This window comes from Neomonachus schauinslandi, chromosome 16 (genome assembly GCF_002201575.2).
Source record: "Neomonachus schauinslandi chromosome 16, ASM220157v2, whole genome shotgun sequence".
NCBI classification, from domain to species: domain Eukaryota; kingdom Metazoa; phylum Chordata; class Mammalia; order Carnivora; family Phocidae; genus Neomonachus; species Neomonachus schauinslandi.
Genome location: NC_058418.1, coordinates 7,104,289 through 7,127,469, shown reverse-complemented (window position 1 = coordinate 7,127,469; position 23,181 = coordinate 7,104,289). Strand labels below are relative to the sequence as shown.

Genomic DNA, 23,181 nt, shown 5'->3' with positions numbered 1-23,181 from the left:
CTGGGAAGGCTGGGTCCTAGAAAGTGCTATGAAGCCCATCCCCATCATGCCAACATGGTACTCCCTCCTCACAGGGAGAAAGGAGGCACTAGGTCCAGCCCTGTGAACAGCTGAGTTGATTTCTTCGTCTGAATTCTCCAATCCCAGAGCAGAATGTTCCACTTAGCAGAACTGGTATTATTCCAGGAGAGGAAAGAGCTCCTGAGTTGTCCATTTCTTTCCAAGGCCAAATGAGTGGTTCCTAGGCAGAATTTCCATGTGCCCCTCCCCCTCCTTTCCTGCAGAACCAATTATTTCTGTGGCAAAACGGACACTAAGGCCACCAGTTACTGGACAGATTTGCTGCCTTGGAAAAATGGGTGGTGTCACCAGTTACTGAACAGAGTTCTCGTGCCGCTTTTCTTCTTCGGTCCCGGTGTGCTGGTCACTGTTGTCTATGGCTGTTGAGGCCGGGCTCACCTGCCTTGAAGCTGGTAGGCTGAGACTCCTTATGGACCATGTGGATGTCAGGGAGGTAATGACAGGCAGCCTGAACCAGGAAGAGCTCTGGCTGTTCCTACTCAAGGGCAGGCTGAACCACCATGGGTTCTGGTTCAGCCCCCTAATCAAGGGCAGGCTGAGCTTCTTGGAGGAGCTTTCACCGTTTCCCTCCTGGGACTTCACGTGGCGCTTAGGCAACTGTAACGGCTTGGGGGGCACCAAGGGCATATTTTTGGACTGTAGCTTTTCAAAGGGATCAGAAGCAATGTGGTCCTGGAGGTACCACCAGTGTTGAAGTGAGTAGACTGGGATCGGCAGGAAGGTGAGGATGCTGAGGAGGGTGACCCAGCCCAGGGTGCTCCGCAGGTAGGGCTGTTTCACCTCCTGGCTCTTGAGGCAGAGAGAAGGGAGCAGGATGGGAGGAGGTGGCGGTGAGGGGATTTCAATCCATGTGATGCTGGGGATCAGGTTCCTCAGGGGCTGGGAAGCTGGCTAAAGGGTCCCTGGGGATGGAAGCCCAGGGAGATCTGATCTGGAGATCAGATGAGGGGTGCCCAGAGTGGGGCGGGAGGCCAGGTAGGGGAGTCTCACCATACTGCTGTTCCAGGCAATGTAGTGGGGGGGTTCCGTCTGGTAGAGCTGCATGAGGCAGATGGTGGTCAGGGCCAGCAGCCCAGGCAGGGTCACGTAGCACCACAGGACAGTGAAGAAGGACCACAACGGGCGGCCCAGATCACCGAATATTTCTTCTCTGACCCTGGGGTGGGGGCAATGGGCAGAGATGTCTGGAAGGAGCCCTCCTCTGGTCACCAGGGCCTGGAGATCTTGGGAGGGTGGGTCTGCCAGACCTCTGGTTCTCTCACCAGTTTGCAACTCATAGGGGCTTGCCAAGCCCTGCTGGGCCCTCCCCGAGGCTGGGACCTGCATCTGGTCTCCTCATGGGAGCCCCCTGATCCAGGGGGAGTGCCGGGCTCCAGCCCTCTGCCTTCAGAATATCCCATGTGGCCCATGGTAATGGAAGCTGAGTCGCCTGGTTTCTGACTACTCTTTCTGTCAGGACCCACCTGGTTGCCCTCCGATCACTCCCTCCTGCACCCCAGTGCTATTAGCTAGACCCCCCTGCTGTGGGATGGACAGAGGGAGCAGATCATGCCCCCCTTCTCCTCAGAGACCTGGGATGGGTCCCTGGCTGGGCAGACCCCAGGGCTTGGACATCACCTCCTAGCTCCGTAGATCCAGGCCAGGGCCACATTCTGGAAGGCCACAATGATGATAAGGATCAGCGGGACCAGGCAGTCATCAAACAAGGACATTATGTAGCTGCCAGAATGACTGGTGAAGATGAGGCTGCCCAGAAAACCTCCCAAGCAGACGATCACTGTGGCAAAGGCAGGTTTTTGTGTACACACAGGTCTGTGTGTAGGGCTGGGCCAGGGGTCGAAGTGAGCCCAGGAGATTGGGGTGACCTGGGGAGAAGGGTGAGAATCCACAGTACCTGACAGCAGCTTGGGATGCCTCCTGAAGATGGAGATGGAGTTCTGGAGGGGATAGACAATGCCTTCCAAGATCCTTATCGAGGTGTTCAGCCCCATGATGACCAGGGTCGAGAAGAAGAGGATGGCCCAGAAAGAGGAACCAGGGAACAACGAGACGGCTTGGGAGAAGGCTGCGAATGCCAGGCCGGGACCCTCCATGAACTGTGGGGGAGAAGGGCTCTCAGGCAGTGGTGGGTCTGGATGGGGGGAATGGCGCAGTGATCGAGCAGCAATGTCTGTGTCAGACAGAGGAAAGAGACACAGAGCGGTGGGCGCATGGCAGAATGCTGAGTGTTTGCTGAGCTGGGTGAGCTTCACCTCTCGGGGCCTCAGGCTCCTCCTCTAACAAATTGGGATCCTAGGGTTGATGTGAGAATTAAAGTCAAGTGACAACTTAGCAAAGACCCTGGTACATACACAATGGTGGTGGAGACATGACCGTAACTGTTGCCTGCCTCAGACAATGCATGGGGTGGCCCCCAGGGTCCTCTGGGGGCCTTTGGGAAGCACCCTCCTGCACCCACAAACACACCTTCTCCTTCTGTGTCTTGATGCTGCAGGATGGGGTGGAGTGGATGACCTGGTACTGGAGGTGTTGAGGGAGATTGCTGATCCACTCTAGATAGTCCAGGGAGGGCAAGAGTAGGATGTCCTCTGGGGGCTTGGCATCCTGAGGCAGCACGCCCTTTTTTATCAGGTTCATCAGCTTTGAGACGCTCCTGAATGGGAAGCACAGGCGAGGAAAGGTGGTGACCAGGCTGACTCCCCTGCTCTCCGCAAACCAGGGCAGCTGGGGACTGGAGAGGAAAGTGAGTGGCCCGAGATGAGAGCAGCTGAGTAACAAGGGCCACTGGACATGGCCTGGAAGCTCATCATGTGGACTTGGGGTGAACTGCCCTGGGGATTCCACCTAAGGGGCAGAAGATTCTATATTTGTAGTAGCTAAGATTCCTCAGTGTTATGCAGTGAACAGTTCCCCCACCCCCGGCTAAATTCATATGTTCAAGTCCTAACCGCCCCCCCCAACCCTGCTACCTCTGAATGTGAACTTCTTTGGAAATAGGGTTGTTACAGAGGTAATTAAAGATGAGATCATCCTGGGTGGCCCCTGATCCAATATGACTGGTGTCCTTATAAAAAGGGGAAATTTGGGCACACACACACAGGGAGAACCCCATGTGAGGGCGAAGGCAAACACCTACAAGCCAAGGAACACCAAAGATTGCCAGCAAACCACCAGAAGAGGCATGGGACCAATTCTCCCCCATCATCCTCAGAAAGAACCAACTCTGCCAACACACTGATCTCAGATTTCTGCCTCAGAACTGCGAGGGGATAGATTTTTGTTTTGGCCATGCCGTCTGTGGGACTTTGTGATGGCAGCCCTGGAGAACGAATACACTCAGAATTGTCTCTCTTTTTGGACCTAGGTTTAGAGTGCTGTGATAATCAAGCCCGTTCACGATCATTCTCCTCAGCCAGTGGAGCAAAGTCTGTTTAAAATTTTCCCTCCTTCAAGTCTGAATTTCACTCTTTCCTTCATGCCTACAGCTATTCACTTTCATGTGCTTGACTAATAACATTAAATACGGGTATTTCTTTGTAAAAAAAGAAATACACAGTTTTTAAAAAGATTTTATTTATTTATTTGACAGAGAGAGAGAGCACAAGCAGGAGGAGCGGTAGAGAGAGAGGGAGAAGCAGGCTCCCCGCTGAGCAGGGAGCCCGATGTGGGGCTTGATCCCAGGACCCCGGGATCATGACCTGAGCTGAAGGCAGACACTTAACCGACTGAGCCACCGAGGTGCCCCAAGAAATATGTTTTGTGTGTCATCACTTGAGTGTCATTGTGTTTTGGTTTTCTGTTTCTTATTTTTATTCCCTCAGTTTTTCTGGCAATATCTCTGCAGTGATGAGTTTATGTCTGGTTTGTTGTTCCTGCCTGTTGCCCTCTGCTGCATTTGCAACCCACATTTTTTTTTAAAAGATTTATTTATTTATTTGAGAGAGCGAGAAAGTACATGAGAGGGGGGAGGGTTAGAGGGAGAAGCAGGCTCCTCGCCGAGCAGGGAGCCCGATGCGGGACTCAATCCAGGGACTCCAGGATCATGACCTGAGCCGAAGGCAGTCGCTCAACCAACTGAGCCACCCAGGCGCCCGCAACCCACATTTTATACTCTATTCCCCAAATAATGACCCCACTCCCTGCGATTACAAACATTGCCACAATAATCATCCATTAGCAGGGCTCATGTGAGGACTTCTCTAGGATACACAGTTGGGAATGGGGATCACTGGGCCATAAATACTGTGCTTGCTTAATTTAAGGAAATGCTAGGAGATCTCAGCTGTCTTCTGTCCTCCTGATTAGAAAACTTTGATAATCCATACCTCCACTTTTCCTTACCTAAAGAGAGTAACCTAGAGCCTTGCTACTCTAAGTAGAAGCTCCCTGGAGGGGCAGCATCACTTGGGAACTTGGTAGAAATGCAGAATCTTGGGTGCATCCCAGGCTTTCTTTTGCTCTAACGCTGATTCATAATGGCCACTGCAGTTTGAGAAGCTCTATATAATCAAGGGCAAGGAGCTCATGCGGCAGATCTTCTAGGGCCGCACTAATATGATAGCCACTAGGCACATAATTTATGTCAACTAAAATTAATTAAAATGATATAAAATGAGGGCACCTGGGTGGCTCAGCCGGTTAAGCATCTGCCTTCGGCTCACATCATGATTCGGGGTCCTGGGATGGAGTCCCGTATTGGGTTCCCTGCTCAGCAGGGAGTCTGCTTCTCCCTCTACCCTTCTCCCCTGCTCATGATCTCTCTTTCTCTCTCAAATAGGTAAATAGATAAATAAAATCTTTTTAAAATGATATAAAATGAAAAATTCAGTTCCTTGGTCGCATTTGCATTATTTGGCCACATTCACCACATTTTGAATGTTCTAGCTACTTGTGGCTGGTGTCTACGATAGTGGATAGTGCCGGTATAGAAAGTTTCTGGCATCACAAAGAGTTCTACTGGACAGTGCTGCCTGAAGAGCTAATGGTTCTCCCTGGAATCAACAAGGAGCTTTTTAAAAAAACAAACTCAGTCTTTATTGAGCTATAATTTAGAGACAATAAAAAGCACAGATACTAAATGTACACTTCAGTGAGTATTGACAAATGACCCAATCAAGATACAGAGTATTTCCACCCCCCACAGAATTACTTTGGGCGCCTTTCCAGGGTGCTCCCTCCATTCCAGAGGCCACTACGGGTTTCCGTCACTACACATTCATTTTGCCTATTCCTAGATTTCGTATAGATTCATAAAGTGTGTAGTCTTTTATGTCTGGCTTGTTACAAGCAATATAATGTCTGACATGCATCTGTGTTGGTGCATGTATCCACAGTTCATTCATTTTTATTGGTAGATAGTACTCCACTGGTTGAATAAATATACTAAGATCTGTTACCGGTTCACCTCCCGACAGACATTTGGGTTGCTTGGAGTTTTGGCCATTACAAATTAAGCTGAAAGCAAGATTTCCTGCCCTAATTCTCTCTCCTTTCCTCTCCTTCTGCAATTCCAATTATACATCTATTAGTCCTCTAGGTCACTGAGGCTCTTCTCCAGTTTTTCTCATTCTTCTTGTCCTCTCTGTGCTTCCCTTTGTAGAACTTCTATTTACCCTGTCCTCAAATTAACGGATCCTTTATTCTGCTGGTTCCAATCTAAACTAAATACATCAGTGAAACTTTGTCTTCATCTACTTTTTGAGTTCTAAAATTTCCATGTGGTCCTTTTTTAGATTTTCTCTATCTTCTCTAAAATATCTCCATGGCTTCCATTATATTCATCTTTTCTCTTAAATCCCTTAATATTTATAATGGTTGTTTTAAAATTCTTGTCTGCTAATTCTAATGTCTGGATGATCTTTGGGTCTTCTTTTTTCTCTTGGCTATGGATTATATGGTTTTTGGGATGTTTGAGGGTTTTGTTTTTTTTTTTTAAAGATTTTATTTATTTATCTGAGACAGAGAGAATGAGAGAGACAGAGAGCACATGAGAGGGGGAGGGTCACAGGGAGAAGCAGACTCCCTGCCGAGCAGGGAGCCCGATGAGGGACTCGATCCAGGAACTCCAGGATCATGACCTGAGCCGAAGGCAGTCGCTTAACCAACTGAGCCACCCAGGCGCCCTGTTTGAGGGGTTTTAATTCCATGTTGGACATTGCATAGAGAACAACAAAGGAGAAAGGTATGTCATTTGTTTTATTTTGTGTAGTCTCAATACATTTAAGCCTTTTATTCCAACAGGCAGCTATAATGAGGGCTACTTAAGAGTTTTCTAAGCACTGAGGCAAGCTGGGGTTGGGGGACAGTTTTAATTAGTTGAGTTTTTTCTCTGCCCTCAAATGGGATTAAGGAGGGCTCACTTTGTCCTCGAGCCATGCCCCCAACTTTCTGCACAACCCCCTCCCCCCGGCGAGGATTAATTTCTTTGATGTTGTCATCATTTGGGTTGGAATGGGCTGGATCGTAGCTGTAGATGTTTTTGGTTTATCTTTGTATTCAGCTCCAGTGGGGCCACAAATCTGAGCACCATGAGACCATGCATGATAGCTCCTCTGCTTGCTAGCCTTGTCTCTGTTCCAGTTCTGCCACTTCTCCAAAACAATTCCTGGGAATAGAGAGGAAAACTGTCGGGTCGAGCAATTTATTTGCTGGGGGCTCGTTGTGATTCCAACACCTACTGGCAGCCCGTACTGTGATTAAATGCTTGCATGATTTCTTCTTGTCTGTGCAAGGTCTCTCCATCCATGACAGGCCTGCACCTTCAGCCACGTGCCCCTGGGCCAGGCGCTTACCCCCATTCACGGCTCTTTGCTCACATATGATGAACTCATCACTCTCCAGTATTTAGTTCATTAAAGCTCCTTTGTGTCCTCTGCTTTTCAGTAACGTTACAGGAAAGTATTAGTTTTATTTTTTCCATTTTTAAAATTGCTGTACCAAGGAAGCATGGACTTTTGCAGCCTTCAACATCCTAACTGGAAGAGAAACTCCACCTTGGAGATTAAAAAAAAAAAATCCCAGTGCCTGAATGCATCCCAGATCAAGTAAATCAGAATCTCTGGAAGTGAGACTCAGGTGTGTCAGTGTTTTCTAAGGCTCCCCAAGTGATTCCAACATGCAGCCGAGGCCAGTAACCTCTGACTGTGGCTCAGAATGCTGTTAACAACCTCCTTTGTGAGTTAAATAATTGATTTTGAAATCTTCTTTGCACCATTTGCAATTTACGGAAGCCTTCAGACAGTCTTGTCTCTGGGACTATTTTCTTATCTATAAAGTGGTGGCTATTAGAATATTATAAGTTGGCAGTTTTCTCTGAGAATATGATATTACTACAACTATTATGATTGTTGTTGTTACCATTATTAGTGGAGAGGTCTGAGTCTGAAGGCCCATGAGGCTGGGGGATTGCTAAGGTACAGGGAAGGAGACCTCTTGTTGGATCTGCAAGGCTGTTAATTACTTACTTCTCAACACAGGTGGGACCACTGGTAGTGGCCCAGAACCCCAGCACTATAAAGATGATGGATGTGACCAGCAATGAGGTCCCCAGGTTGATGAGGGCCACCAAGGAGGCCATCTGGATATAGTTGTCTTCTCCACCCTTGTAGGAGGAGAAGTTGATGGTGGTGCCCATGCCCAGGCCCAAGGAATAGAGCACATGGCCTCCTGCCTGACGCCACAGGTCCAGAGAGGCCCAGGCTGAGAGCTGTGGATGGGGATGAGAGAGAGACGTTTGGGGGTGAGCTTGAGAGTTGACCCATCGGTGAACTGGAAGAGGGATGAGCTGGGGTGGAGAGCAGAGGGATGAGGGGCAGGCTGGGAGCAGGAAGGAAGATGTCGGAGAAGGAGAGTCAGAGAAGGACTGGGGAGTTGGGGGAGGGAGAAGGTTTGGCGTCCCCAGCCTCACCTCTGTGGTCACCATACGTCTGAGGCTGGCAACTGCGCCCTCCAAGAAGAGGCCTCGGATGAGGAAGCAGAGGAGGAGGATGTAGGGGAGGAATACTGTGAAAATCAGGATCTGGCCAGGTGGGTCAGGACAGAAACCAGAAGTCAGGAGAAGTGGGGAGGAGGGGGAGGCAGAGGCAAGCATTAACAGGGAAGGCAGGTCAGCAGGAGTAGAGAAATGGGGATGAGCCGGGTTAAGGTGGCCTGGGTGCAACATGAGGGAGCTGTAGGAGGATTATTCTAGGGAGACAACAATGTTGTTTGGGGGAACATCCACCAATAAATAAGCTGCTCAGAGGTGAGGGGTGAGACCCCAAGTAAAGATGGTTTTTAAATGGTAGGGCCGTTGGACATTATTACTTCATAGGCCTGGGTTTTATGGTCTGTGCATGAGTCAAGGCTGCATGGAACAACATCACAGGTGAAGGGGGAGGAACAGCAATTGAGAAGAGACTTTGGGAGGAAGTAACACGGTCAATGGGAATTTTAAAGTATTTCTGGTTCTTTTTGCTCTGGGATAGGAGGGTAAGGCCCTCTCTCTCAGTGTGCCCCTACTAAGCCTTTAGTATAATCTGCTTTTGTGTGAGTGGTTTATCTTGGAGGTTGTGGAGAGAATGGTGAGGTGAGCCTCCAGGGACACATAGGGTGACTGCGTGAGTAGATGCAGGGGCCAAAAGCTACAGGTAAAGCTAACCAAAATGACCTGACACACACACTGAAATAAATTTTCTGTGTAAAGAGAATATGATCCAGGTGCCAGGGGCATGCATTGGAAGTATGGACTGCAATAAAATGGGAAACTCTGGAGAGGAACCAGCGGCAATTAGCTCTCTCAGGGATTAACAGGCGCTGTCAACATGCAGGCAGCTACAGAATGCAAGGCTCAGGCGGAGAGGCTGTGGTCTGCTCTAGAAAGTCTCCACTGCTGTGACTTGGGGGTGAGGGATGGTGAAGAGGGAGCTGGGTCAGTACAAGGCCCTCGTTCCTGCCATGGGTGGGAGAGGAGCAGTTCTTTGTGAGAGGAGTGGTTGATGCCGCGGCCTGGGGAGATTATAGCACCTTCCTCAGGGCCCCTGGATGGCGGAGCCAGGAGTCCTGGCCCCTTTCCTCTTTATCCCCTACAAGTCTGGGAGACTCTAGGAGTGGGGAAGGGTCACGGGGATTAGAGAAGAGAGATCAACAGGAAGGAGTTGGACGGTGTCGGGTGGGAAGGCTGAGAATATTTGGATTTGCGAACATGAAGGGGTAGAGGAGTCCGTGGTCAGGGTGGCTTACCGGCATTGAAGTCTTTAGCCCTGTGATCATGGTTAAGAAGAGGAGGCACCAGGCTGCGAAGATGCCCAGGATGAGGCGCAGGACAAGGGCCTCGACCCCTTCTTCAATGTGGCCTGAGGCACTCAGGGTGGTGTGATACCAGAAATACTGGTGGGACACAGTCTGAAGGCAAGAGAGGTCTGGGGGGGACGCAGGTGCTTAGGCACCACCTCGCTTGGTATCTTGGCCCTGCTCTTCGCTTCCTCCCCTTGGACTCTCACTCCCTGTCTCTTGCTCCTTGGTGCCCTTGCCTCCCGTGGCCCTGCTGGCCTTCTCTCTCCCTCTCCTCACCAGTGACATTGATGGTCTTCACCAGTGGGCACTGGTTCCAGGGCAGGAAGTTAGCAAAGGAGTTGCCCAGGTAGGAAAGGCTCCAGGTGATGATGATGCTTTTATACAAGCTCATCAAGATGCACACCTAGGGGTGGACACGGTGGGCCTGAGGGACAGGATGGACAGAGACGGGGGACCTGGAGACCACAAGGGGTGAGTTGGGATGCCTCTTGGCTGGGCCCCTCATTCACCAATATGCTAGCGTATCCTATGCCGCCCAGCCAGGGGATGAGCTGCTTCCAGACCCGGATGTTGTCCACACGCAGCCAATGCCCCATGATCATCTCCATGTATAAGAGGGGAATCCCGAACAAGAGGAGCATGAAGAAGTACATCAGGATAAAGCTGCCTGAAGAAGGGAGCCAGGAGCTGTGCTCAGGCAGCCAGGAGTCCTGGCCCCCCTCCTCTTTATCCCCTACAAGTCTGGGCAAACCTCTAGTTCTTTCCTCCCCCCAGGACCCAGGAGTCTGGGCTCCAAGCCTTAACACTCCTTCCTGAAACTCAGGAGCCAGGCCCCTGGCCTTACCTCCTCCGTTCCGTTGACACAGGTAGGGGAAACGCCATATGCTGCTTAGCCCAATGGAGAAGGCAACCTGAATCAAGATGTTCTTAATTCTTTTAGTCTGAGCAAAGTAATTTTGGGTCTTGGTGGCCAGAATCTCCTTGCCTGTGAGCTTCCAGGATGGGGATGAGGAACTTGTGGGTTCTCTGGGAGTCTCTTCCTCTGATAGTTCTTCAAGGGACTCCATGACTTTCTTCTTACAGGCCAACTAACTTTCAGGGAATCTTGGGGTCGCCAAGAAGAGCAGACTTTAAGGGCTATGTCTCAGATACCAGCCTGTAAAAGTTCATGACAGCAGGGTTTTAGAGCAAACAAAGGGCCAGAATTTAACTCTTGGCCCTTCTCACTGGTTGAACTTGGGGCAAATAACTTCATCTCTCTGAGACTCAGGTTAGTTTTTTTTTTCCTCATCTTACAAGCACAGACGACTTTCAAGATACTTAATAACTGTAACAGCGTGAGCACCAATCAGAACGAAGGCCAGCCATAACCGCTGGAGTGTCAGCTTAACATCAGCTCCGGCAGCCCTGTTTGATAGGATTAAAAATGATGTAACGGGAGTGCCAAGGACACAGCAAACACTCCAGCACTCAGGTTCCTTTCCTTTGTCCTTCTGATCTACTTGGCCCAGCTAATGCACACAAAACAAACCTATCACAACCATGGAGCTCTCAAAACACACAGACTCCTCCTGCCTTTGAATCTGCCAGCCTCACTCTTCCAGACTCTGATTCAGTAGATCTAAGGTTGGATCTAGAGGACTGGTAGAATTCGGAAGCTTCCTTGGGGTTCGATTTCTGGAAAGGCAGCCTGAGGGCTCTGTGGACCCATTCCTTAGTGAAACAAGCACAACTTGTGACCATTGCAAAGAAAGGAATATTTAAGGTCTTTGGAAATTGTCCTAAGGGCATGCAGCCAATGAAGAAACATTTATTCAAGAAAATCTAGTAAAAGTCTCTGAGAACAATGAGAGTCAGTGGCATTGGACCCACAGTCTGCTCTCTCCCTCCTTACTCCTGGCCTAGTGCTATGGAAACTGCACAGGGTTCCCTCTCTCCCCAGATCCCACTCAGAGGCTAGGGAATCCTCCCAGGAGGGGCAGACTACCAGCATTTCGCATTCCTTTTCAGTGACGTGTTACAGACACTAAATTCCAGACATGTGTGGTATAAGTAAAGGTCAGGAGCCCCCTTCTTCCACTCCGCCCTCATTTCTGGCATGGCATACTGGGAATACTGGGGCCCTAGTCTCCCCCGACCCCAGCTCATTGGTGAGGTGGAGGTTATATGCTAGGAGGGGCAAGTCAGTAAGACCAGAGGCTAATGCTCCACATAGCATCCTGCTCCAAAAGCACTCAGAGAGAAGCAGGCCACTGTTCCCATCCAGCTCTGAAGATCTTGTCCTGGGAGAGAGGCCTTCAGAACACATGGGCCCAGAAGTGCTTCCTGGAAGAACTGACTTTATTTGAAGCAGAGTGTGAGGAAGTTGAATCCTAAGGGCACACTCAAATTCAGTGGAGGTTTTGGGGGTAGCAATTAAGAGGAGGCTGGTAGGGGCACCTGGGTGGCTCAGTCGTTGAGCGTCTGCCTTCAGCTCAGGTCATGATCCCAGGGCCCTGGGATCGAGCCCCACATCGGGCTCCCTGCTCTGCAGGAAGCCTACTTCTCACTCTCCCACTCCCCCTGCTTGTGTTCCCTCTCTCGCTGTCTCTCTCTCTCTGTCAAATAAAATCTTTAAAAAAAAAAAAAAAAAAAGAGGAGCCTGGTAACTTCATGAAGATGCAATAAAGACAAAGTTTTGTCACCAGAAGCCCCGCACCACAGGAAATACTACTTGGGTCTACTTGGCGGATTCCTCTGTAAGAAGGGACATTATCCTAGATGGAAGGTTGGACATGCAGAAAGGAATCGAGAGTAATGAAAACGTAAATCTGTGGATAAAATGGAGACTGCACAGAAACAGTAACAGTAACATCTTACTTGGTTTTAATTAAGTGAAGAATAAGAATTACATGACATCAAAGATTTGGAGGGCGGCAAATGGAACTGAATTGTTGTAAGTACTTTGTGTCGTCTAAGAAGAGGATAAATGTAAAGTGGGGACGCAAGCACCCGCAGACCCCACAGTTTAGGCATAGGGCTCCGAGCGGCTTCTGACCAGTCATGGGGCCCTTAGTTACTGTTAAAGGAACTTGTAAAATTGCCTCAGGAAATACTATCAAGTTGCCTTTTGAAAAGTCTGTGGGGTGCTGTTCTACCTGAGATAACAAATCTCATGTGCAATGTTTGCAAGAAAACATAATAATTTGCAGCTCAGCAGTAGCCACAGGATGTAGAACTTCTGCCTCTGTACTCTAGAGATGATGTCACTAATGCAGTCTGCCAGAGCCGTGTCCAGTTCCAGGCCCTAAAACAGAGCGACCACTGCACAACAGCTATACCAAAACCAGACAGGAACAAGCCAGAAGGGACGGGATGGTCAAGAAAGGGAATGGAGCTGACCCAATCTTTAATTAATCATCATGATCCAAGACCCTGAAACCCTTACCCTGAATTTCCACCCTTTAAAAACCCCTCCTTGCAAGCCACTGGGGAGTTCGGGACTTTTCACCATTAGCTCCTGGTTCTCCTGGATGGCACCACACCAGTAAATCTTTCCCCACTGCAAAAGCTTGGTGCCAGTTTTTATTGGCTTGCTTAGCATTGGGTGGGCAAACTCTTGTTTGGTTCGCTTACAGTACCAATAAACATTATTTGATAAAATACATGCATATTTACTATCTAGGGGAACCATTAAAAGAATTATAAGAAAGTATAATTTCTAAGCTACAAGAGAGAGAAAATAGACTAATAAAAACAAGCAATGCACGAAGAACGCAAGGAGAAAAAGTAATATAGAGTAGATAGGACAGATACAAAAATACCTCATTAAATGATTTAAACCTGAACATATCAGGATTTGTGTTAAATGTAAATGGATTGAATGCTCCAATTAAAAGATGAGTTTTCAGACGTTTTTTTTTTTTTAAAGATTTTTATTTATTTATTTGACAGAGAGACACAGCGAGAGAGGAAACAAGCAGGGGGAGTGGGAGAGGGAGAAGCAGGCTTCCCGCGGAGCAGAGAGCCTGATGCGGGGCTCGATCCCAGGACCCTGGGATCATGACCTGAGCCGGAGGCAGATGCTTAACGACTGAGCCACCCAGGCGCCCCGAGTTTTCAGACTTAATAAGAAACCAAAATCAGACTAAATCCTGTCTACAAGAGACATCTAAAATGTAAGAATTTGGAATAGTTAAAAGTAAAGAACATGAAAAATAGTATTCCATGAAAACTTTACCCAAAAGAAAGCTTGTATAGCTTTACTAATATATTAATATATAACTTTTACACATTAAATTATAGTATTAATGTTTATATATACTTAATGTTTATAAATATATTACATGTATTTAATATTTAAGGTAAAGTTTCCAGAGATAAAGAGGGAAATTTAATAATGATAAGAAGTTTCATTTGCTGGGAAGACATATGAATTCTAAAATGTTATGCATCTCTTAATATGACCTCAAAATGTAGGAAATGGATAGAATCTACTTATCTTAGGCATAACAGATAAAGAGCAAAAATTCATTAAGGATATGGAAGATCTGAACAACTTAATTAGTACATTTGACCTAATGAATATATATGGATATGCACACACACACATAACTATATTCAACAACTGCAGAATACATATTTTTAAGAACAGGCTAAACAGGGGCACCTGGGTGGCTCAGTCTGTTAAGTGTCTGCCTTTGGCTCAGGTCATGATCCTGAGGTCCTGGGATGGATCCCCCTGTCGGGCTCCCTGCTCAGTGGGGAGTCTGCTTCTCCCTCTCCCTTTGCCCCTCTCTCCTGCTTATGCTTTCTCTCTCTCTCTGTCAAATAAATAAATAAAATCTTTAAAAAAATAATATGCTAAAAAAATTTTAAAAATAATATGCTAAACAATTACAAAAAACAACCATATTTTCCATAAAACAAATCTCAACAATTTCAAAGAATCACAGTCGCACAGTGTATACTTCTGACCACATTAATTAAGCTAGAAATTAATAATAAAAATTAGTTTTAAAGTTCCCATGTTTGGATATTAAAAACTACATTTTAAAATAACCAATGATTAAAGAATTGATTATAATGGACATCAGAAAATATTTTGAATAGAATGATAATGAAAACGTGGTGGTGGGGGGCACCTGGCTGGCTCAGTCAGTGGAGTGAGCAACTCTTGATTTGGGGTCATGAATTCGAGGCCCACATTGGGTGTAGAGATTGCTAAAATAAATAAATAAATAAATAAATAAATAAATAAATAAACTTAAAAAAATGGAATGCAGCTAAAGCCAAATATTAGAAATTTTTAAAAACATGAAAATTGGGCGCCTGGGTGGCTCAATTGGTTAAGCGACTGCCTTTGGCTCAGGTCATGATCCTGGAGTCCCGGGATCGAGTCCTGCATGGGGCTCCCTGCTCGGCAGGGAGTCTGCTTCTCCCTCTCCCACTCCCCGTTTGTGTTCCCTCTCTCGCTGTGTCTTTCTCTGTCAAATAAATAAATAAAATCTTTAAAAACAAACAAACAAAAAAAACATGAAAATTAATAAGCTAAGATTCCATCCCTAGAAATTAGAAAATAATAGCAAAATAAACCCAAAAAGGAAGAAGGCAGGGAATAATAAAGTTAAGAGGAGAAATTAATAATATGGAGGACAACAGAATAGAAAAGATCAACAAAATCAAAAGTTGGTTCTTTCTTTTTTTAAGATTTAATTTATTTGGAAAAAAAAGATTTAATTTATTTGAGAGAGAGGGTGTGTATGAGCAGGGGGAGGGGCAGAGGGAGAGGCAGAGAATCTCAAGCAGACTCCATGCTGAGTACAAAGCCCAATGTGGGGCTCCATCCCATGACCCTGAGATCATGACTTGAGCTAAAACCAAGAGTCAAATGCTTAACTGACTGAGCCACCCAGGCGCCCCAAAGTTTGGTTCTTTAAAGAGACAAATGAATTTGATAAAAATCTCTATTAAGACTTGCCAAGAGGGCGCCTGGGTGGCTCAGTTGGTTAAGCGACTGCCTTCGGCTCAGGTCATGATCCTGGAGTCGCTGGATCGAGGCTGGATCGGGCTCCCTGCTCGGCGGGGAGTCTGCTTCTCCCTCTGACCCTCCCCCCTCTCATGTGCTCTCTCTCTCTCAAATAAATTAATAAAATCTTAAAAAAAAAAAAAGACTTGCCATAAAATAAAGAAAGAAAGCACAAATAACCAGTGTTGGAATAAAAAAGCAGCATCATTATAAATCCTGTAGTTATTGAAAATATAATCAAACATTACAATAAAGAATTTTATGCCGGTAAGTTTGGGGAAAAATAATATTTAATAACTTATGCAAAAAGAAATAGGAACTCTGAATTGTTCTATAAATTTAATCTTTTATTTTTAAAATATTTAGTTATTTAAGTAATCTCTCTGCCCAACTTGGGGCTCAAACTCACTACCCCGAGTTGAAGAGTTGCATCTCCCCCAACTGAGCCAGCCAGGCGTCCCTGTTCTAGAAAATTTTTTAAAAAGATTTTATTTAGAGCGCCTGGGTGGCTCAGATGGTTAAGCATCTGCCTTCGGCTCAGGTCATGATCCCAGGGTCCTGGGATCGAGGCCCACATCGGGCTCCTGGCTCAGCGGGGAGCCTGCTTCTCCCTCTCCCTCTGCCTCTCCCCCCCTGCTCATGCTCTCTCTCTCTCTGTATCTCTGTGTCTCAAATGAATAAATAAAATCTTTTTAAAAAAAAGATTTTATTTATTCATTTGACAGAGAGAGACACAGCGGGAGAGGGAACACAGCAGAGGGAGTGCGAGAGGGAGAAGCAGGCTTCCCGCTGAGCAGGGAGCCTGATTTGGGGCTCGATCCCAGGACCCTGGGATCATGACCTGAGCCGAAGGTAGACACTTAATGACTGAGCCACCCAGCGCCCGTAGAAGTTTTTAATAAATTACTTCTGTAATTAGTTTGCTCCAAAGAAAATTTCAGGACTGATCTTGCATAAAATCTTCCAGAATAGAAAAAGTGGCAAGACCAGCATAACCTTAATACCAAAATCTGGCAAGGGAATAATGAAAAAGAAAATCACGTATCAGTGTCAATCACGAACACTGATGCAAATGTCTCAAACAAAATACTGGCAAATCAAATCCATCATTGTATAAAAACAGTATTACATCACAACTGTGTTGAGTTTATTCCAGTAATACAGGGGGGTTTAGAAGTAAAAATCAATCAGTGATAACATAATATAGGATAAAAATAATATAATTATCTCGATATTTGTGGAAATATTTTATAAAACCCAATAACCATTTATTAAAAAAAAAAATCAACTTGAGGAAACTAGGACTAGAAAGGAACATCCTTAATTTCATAGAGGTTATTTATTAAAAAAAAAAAGCTTACAGCACACACTGTAGTTAAGGATAAAATGTTAAAGGCTTTTCCTTGGAGTTTGTGAATAAGGATGCCCACTCCAGGGGCACCTGGGTGGCTCAGTCATTAAGTATCTGCCTTCGGCTCAGGTCGTGGTCCCGGGGTCCTGGGATCAAGGCCCGCATCGGGCTCCCTGCTCGCAGGAAGCCTGCTTCTCCCTCTCCCACTCCCCACTGCTTGTGTTCCCTCTCTCGCTGTGTCTCTCTCTGTCAAATAAATAAAATCTTAAAAAAAAAAAAAAAAGGATGCCCACTCCAGTCCCTTCTACTCAAACTGGATTTAAAGTTTAGGTTGATTGATAGCATTCATGGTTCCAAGTCTTCAGTTTTTCCTATATCCAGCCCCTTTGCAATGTGATTCTGTAGTTCCTCTCACTAATGAGGCCATCACCTATTTTCCTACCCCTTGAATCGGAGTGGTTGTGCCTATTCAGAGCCTAACCTGCAAAAGGCTTTTCTTGTTGCTGCTTGCTTTCTTACACTCTCGCTATCCCCATGAGGATATCTGTAAGCTAATTCGCTGGAAAACGAGACATGTAAATCTGAGCTGAGCTGAATCACTCTAGTGGTCCCAGCATAAGCTAGCCTAGATCAGTCAACAGCCAGTCAACTCCCTTACATATTAGCTGAGCCCAGCCTAATGACTCTTTGAGGTATAATAATGACTCATGAGGTATAATAATAAATTCCTGTTGTTTTAAGTCACTGGATTTTGAGGTGGTTTGTTATGCAGCATTTTGGTGGCAACAGATAATTGGTACAAGGTCCTAGCAAATGCAGTAAGATTTTTTCAAGTATAAAGTTTGGAAAAGAAGAAATAACAATGTCATTATTTACAGATACAAGTGTGTATGTAAAAAATAAAACAGAATCTCTAAATACATTTTTAGGACTAATTGAGTTTACCAAGGTGGCTGGTACCAGGGTTAATGGAATAGAATTAATAGCATTTCTAGATACTAGCAAAAAATAAATAGGTAATGAAAAAAAATTTTAATGTAACATTTATAATAACATTAAGATATTTCAAGTGCTTAGGAATAAATCTAACAAAAGAAAGATGAGACTTCTATGCCAAAACCTATAAAGGATTATTAAGAGAAGTAAAAGTGTTTTGTTTTGTTTTAAGAGAAGTAAAAGTTTTAAATAAATGGAGAGATATTTCATGTCAACCTAGAGTATTGTGAAAATGACAGTGTTAAATAATTAGGATGGGCAACTGTATTTTCATACGGAAACAATGAAATTTGATCATTATCTTACATTGTACAAAAATTAATTCATGAGATTTAAAAAAGAAAGGCATATTCACAAAGCTTCTAAAGAGGTTAATATGAGGGAGTATCTTCATGATCTGCAGGTTAAGAAAGATTTCAGAAACAGGACTTAGAAAACACTAACCATAAAGGAAACAACAGGTAAACATTAGAATTCAGAACATCTGTTCATCAAGAGGCCGTATTTAAACTGTCAAAAGCCACAGAGTAGAAAAAGTTGGACACACATATAGCTGATAGAGGTTTTTTTTAATCCAGAATCTATAAAGAGCTCCTACAAATTAATAAGAAAAATATAAATAACCCAGTAGAAAAATCCTCAGCAAATGCAAAGAAGCCTTTCACCAAAGTGGTTCTCCAAATGGCCAGTGAACACATGAAAGGGTTCAAGCCATTTAAACAGAAGAGAGACCACATTGAGGGGCCACTCCATACCAGTCAGACCGGCTAGAACAAAAAGGCCAAGAACACCAAACATCGACAAGAATGAGGAGCCATGGGGAATATGATACACTACCGGTGGGGCTGGAAACTGACAAAGTTATTTTGAGAGATGTGCTGGCCATTTTCCGTTAAGACTGAAGGTATACCTATCCCATGAACAGCAATTTCACTCCCAGGTATAATTGCAACAAAGCACACATACAGGAATTTCCTTAACAGCACTGTTTGCAACAACCCCAAAAGGAAACAATCCGGAAGTCCAACACGGTAGTGTAGACACACACACACACACACACACACACACACACACATGTAGTGATGTAACCAGTACAAAAGAATACTACACAGCAAAGGAAAAAAAAATGAGTTATGGCTACACTTAACAACGTGGATGAATCCCCAAAACTTAACACTCAGCCAAATAAGCTATATCCTGAAGAATACATACCATAGGATTCTGTTTATATCAAAGTCCAAAAAACAGGCAAAACTAAAGTGTTTAGGTTCACACATGGAGGTGGTAAAACCATAAATAAAGGCAAAAAAGGGATGATATTAAGTGTCAGAGTGGTGATTCCCACTTGAGGGGCAGGGGGGATTGGTGTTTGGGAGAGGTGATGTTCTTTTTCTGATTAGGATAGTTGGGATATTTGCTTTATGATAAGTCATGAGCTGAACATTTCAGTTTTGTATACTTTTGTGAACATGTATAATATTTTATAATAAAAAAGAAAGGTATATAGGTATGCAAGAACATTAACAAAGTCTCCAAAGCCCACTTCTAGGTGAAAAGTCACAGAATGTCAAATGTATGATACCATTTATATAAAAAAAATCCATATAAAGAAAATGACACATTTCTAAGTGTTCATACATATGCATGTAAATGCATAGGGAACTCTTTCTAGGTGCTCTTTCTCACGTAACACCCTCCCTTCTGCCCCTTCCCATCCTCCCTCATTCAGATAACTTCAACTCATCACTGGTGTGTCCTCTCAGATCTAACTTCCTCTGGGAAGCCAACCTTGATCACCTTGGCCACTTCCCTGCTGCGTTGCCCGCTATGTAGTTGGAACTCCCCAGGGGTGTCTTGAGGTTTTAACACACCTTACACATAAAAATATCCTTTTGCATGTCTTAGTCCAATGCCCCCAGTAGCCCCTTCTGGGGATGTCCTGATTAAAATGCTTCCACAAACTGCTGAAATCTGGAAATGTTGCTATTTTGGTATTCGGATCCCACCTCCCAGGCTTTTTATCTCACTAGAACAGCCTTTCTTTGTCAGGTACCCACTTTCCAATTATGGGTTGGGAAATGTGTGGCCCCCCTGCCAGCCCACTGCCTGGACTCCAGCCAGAGGGGCAGTTACCCTGCCCTGCAAAGGCCTTTCAGCTCCTGTGGGAGCAGTCCTGCCACCAGCATCAGCTTCTGTACCAAAGCAGCACACAATCCAGCTCAGTCCAACCTGCTGACTCAAAAAGACAGCTCAGGGTTGACGCTATTTGTAAGGTAGGCCATTTGGCCTCTTCTTAGGTTTTGAGGTTTGGGTTGCAAACCTAGGTGCAAAATGTACACAATCTTAAAAGATACCATGATTTTAAATGTTCGCTCTTTTAAGTCTTTCTTTCTCTCTTTCTTTCTTTCCTTCTTTCTTCTTTTTGCTGGGATTCCCTTTAGGTTTTGGAAGGAGGCACAGCCAATTTTATAAATTGGGTGTTATCATAGTATATGTATATATGAATATTTTACACACGTGTATTTCTTACAAACTGGATATTACTAATATATATTATGTACTAGATAATGTTAAATACAGTATATAATATATATATTTATACTCGATGAACATATGTGTATGTATTACTTACAAATTGCAGATAATATTGGAGATTATATATATATCTCCACTATATCAAAAGTGTTTTCCTATGTGATATTCTTTAAAAATATGATCTTTAATGGGTACTTAATATCCCAGCATCATTGTATAAACCTGACCAAGTCTATCATTTGTTCAAATCTTCCTGAGGGGACTCAGCCCTGTTTAGGTTCGCACCAGGGCCCTTCCTCAAGGGCGGCTCCTTCCTGCTCCTCCCAAGTCCTACCCTACCTGCAGCTGCAGTCACCTGCTTGTCACCCTATCAAGGTTTTGTACCTGCAACTCACTCTATTGCCAATGCTCCTTCTACCTTCACCTCCCCCAGAGGTGTCAGCCCAGGTACAGCACTTGCCTGGGATTGTCTCTGTCACCAGTCCAGCCCCGCCTGGATATGTGCACTCAGTCTTTCTCGGCTTCCAGGCCCCCTGCTCTCTCTACTCTCCGCTGGGCTCTCAGAGAATCAAAGGAGCAACAACCTGTTTGAAGACCAGCTAAGAAACTCTTTGATCCAGATGGGAGAGTCCCAGGAGTCCACCTCTGGAGCCAGTCAGTGAAGGATGTGCCTACGGCATCCCAACCCCACAGACTCAGCCCAGGTGACCTGCTGGAGAAAGTTGGTGTCTCCAGGGCGGGCCCATCCGCGACCTAAGTAAGGAGAGAGAGAATGGGGGAGGAGAGGGGAGGTGGGATGGGGAGTGAGGAAGGGGCAAGATGTGCCACCAGACTTTGGCTCTACCAGCTGGCGTTTACTTTCCTGCCCGTCGGTGTCAGGGGTCCAACCCGCCCCTCCCAGACTCAGGGCATCCTGGATTCCTAAATTCCTGGAAAGAAAGGGAGCTGGGAGGGGAGGCTCTGTGGTCTAGGTCCAAAGGTGGAGGGGGGTGGCTGGGGGTAACAGACGCCTGGCTCCCCGAGAGGTCAGGAGCTAGGGGCCGGGACCACTGCACCCCCCACCTTTACCCGCCACTAACGCGCGAGTCTGGAGAAGACCGGTCGCTTCTGCGGGCGTGGCGGGGGGCTGGGGGTGGCCTGGGCGCGCGACGAAGGTCCGAGGGAACCACCACTATTGGGGCCAGAGGCGATTTTAATATTTCGCTGCAGCCGGAAGGCGATTTAGGCAATTCACCCTGGAAATGCTCGCACCTGAGCCCAGCCGCTAGGCGTGCGCACACTGATCCATTTGTCTGGGCTCCGGACCCACAGCCCATAGACCACTGCCGGCGTCGTGGCCCCATCTTCTGCAGGGTGCCGCCTGCTCCGAGGTTCCCGAACTCAGAAACCCGACCATCTGCGTACTTAAGCGTGAAGCCCGCACCTTTCAATTCTCCCCACCCCACCCCCACCCCTTACTCCTTGGAGCATCTTCTCTCCAAGTTTATTCTTCCGGGAAGATCTTTGGGAAGATCCCGGGATAACTGCCGGATTCGGTGGGCCGAATGAGGTCGCCGGTTGCCAAGCAGATTTAGTCTGGCTGGTAGACTTCATGGTTAACACATTTTGTAGACTGAGGGAAGGGGAGAACCTAGCTAGATAGGAACCCAGGGGGCCTGTTTCAGAGTTCATGCTCTTAGTCACTGTTCTATTCAACATATAGATTCAACACAGTGTAAAGCTTCAATATCTAAAACAGGGTGGTTCTGGAGCACATTTGCAAGTAAATTAATGGCATAGAATACAAAGTCTAGAGGACCTGGCTACTGATGGAAATCAGGATGTGATAAAGTGGGATTTCAATTTGGTGGGCAAGACATGAATTATTCAGTGATTGGGTTGAAACAGTTGGCACCTTTATAACAAAGAGCTTAATTTCCCTAATATGCCAAGAATTTTTTAAATTACACAAAAGGATCAACAAACCAATAGACAAATGGGCATACAAAATGAACAATTCAAAAGTAAAATACAGACTATCTTATGATCCAGAAACCCACCTCTGGGGATATAACCAAGGGAATGAAATCACTACCTCAAAGAGATTCCTATGGTCATTGCAGCATTATTTGTAATAGCCAAGATATGGAGGCAACCTAAGTGTGCATCTATAGATGAATGAATAAAGAAAATGTTATATGTAGAATAATGGGATATTATTCACCCAAGAGAAAGAAGGAAATCCTGCCATTTGTGACAACATAGATAGACTCTGAGGGCATTATGCTAAATGAAATAAGTCAGAGAAAGATAAATACTGTATGTTCTCACATGTGGAATCTAAGAAAGTTGATCTCATAGAAACAGTAGAATGGTGGTTACCAGGCGCTAGGGAGTAGAGGAAATAGTGAGATGTTGGTAAAAGGGTACAAACTTCCAGTATACAACATGGCAACTACAACATACTGTATTATATACTTGAAAGTTGCTAAGAGAATAGATCTTAAATGTTCTCACCACATAAGAAAAGGTAATTATGTGAGGTGATGAAAAGTGTTAACTCTATTGTGGTAATCATTTTGCAATAGATATGTAGATCTAATCATTGCATTATACACCTCAAACTTACACAATGTTATATGCCAATTACACCTCAATAAAACTGAAGAAATAAAGAACTGGCATATGAATAACAGTGGACCCCAAAGTAAAGAGAATAGATGGATAAGAGGCAATAAGTAAACTAATACTAGAAGTTAATGTCTTCCATTTAAAAAAAAAATTCTTTTTTACAAATTTAAAGGTTTCACCGGGTTCCAGGCAGTTTTGATGAGAAAAAAAAAATATATATATATATATATATCTGGCCATATCCTGGTGAAATCTGTAAACTCCAGAAATTAAGAGAAAAATCTTACAGGCATGTAGACAGAGAAAAACAAGTTACAAAGGAAAAAGG

General features: G+C 45.4%; 1 protein-coding gene across 1 annotated transcript; it reads right to left on the bottom strand.

Moving 5' to 3' along the window:
* Window positions 1–372: 372 nt before the first annotated feature.
* LOC110572705 (orphan sodium- and chloride-dependent neurotransmitter transporter NTT5-like) lies at window positions 373–10,421 on the bottom strand. The gene is made up of 10 exons (XM_021681085.1): window positions 10,199–10,421; window positions 9,864–10,021; window positions 9,631–9,757; window positions 9,301–9,479; window positions 7,545–7,681; window positions 2,548–2,734; window positions 1,976–2,177; window positions 1,699–1,858; window positions 1,072–1,237; window positions 373–870 (listed from the first exon to the last, which is right to left on the bottom strand). Exons 1-10 carry the CDS (start codon window positions 10,419–10,421, stop codon window positions 373–375), a joined length of 2,037 nt encoding a protein of 678 aa, XP_021536760.1.
* Window positions 10,422–23,181: the final 12,760 nt, after the last annotated feature.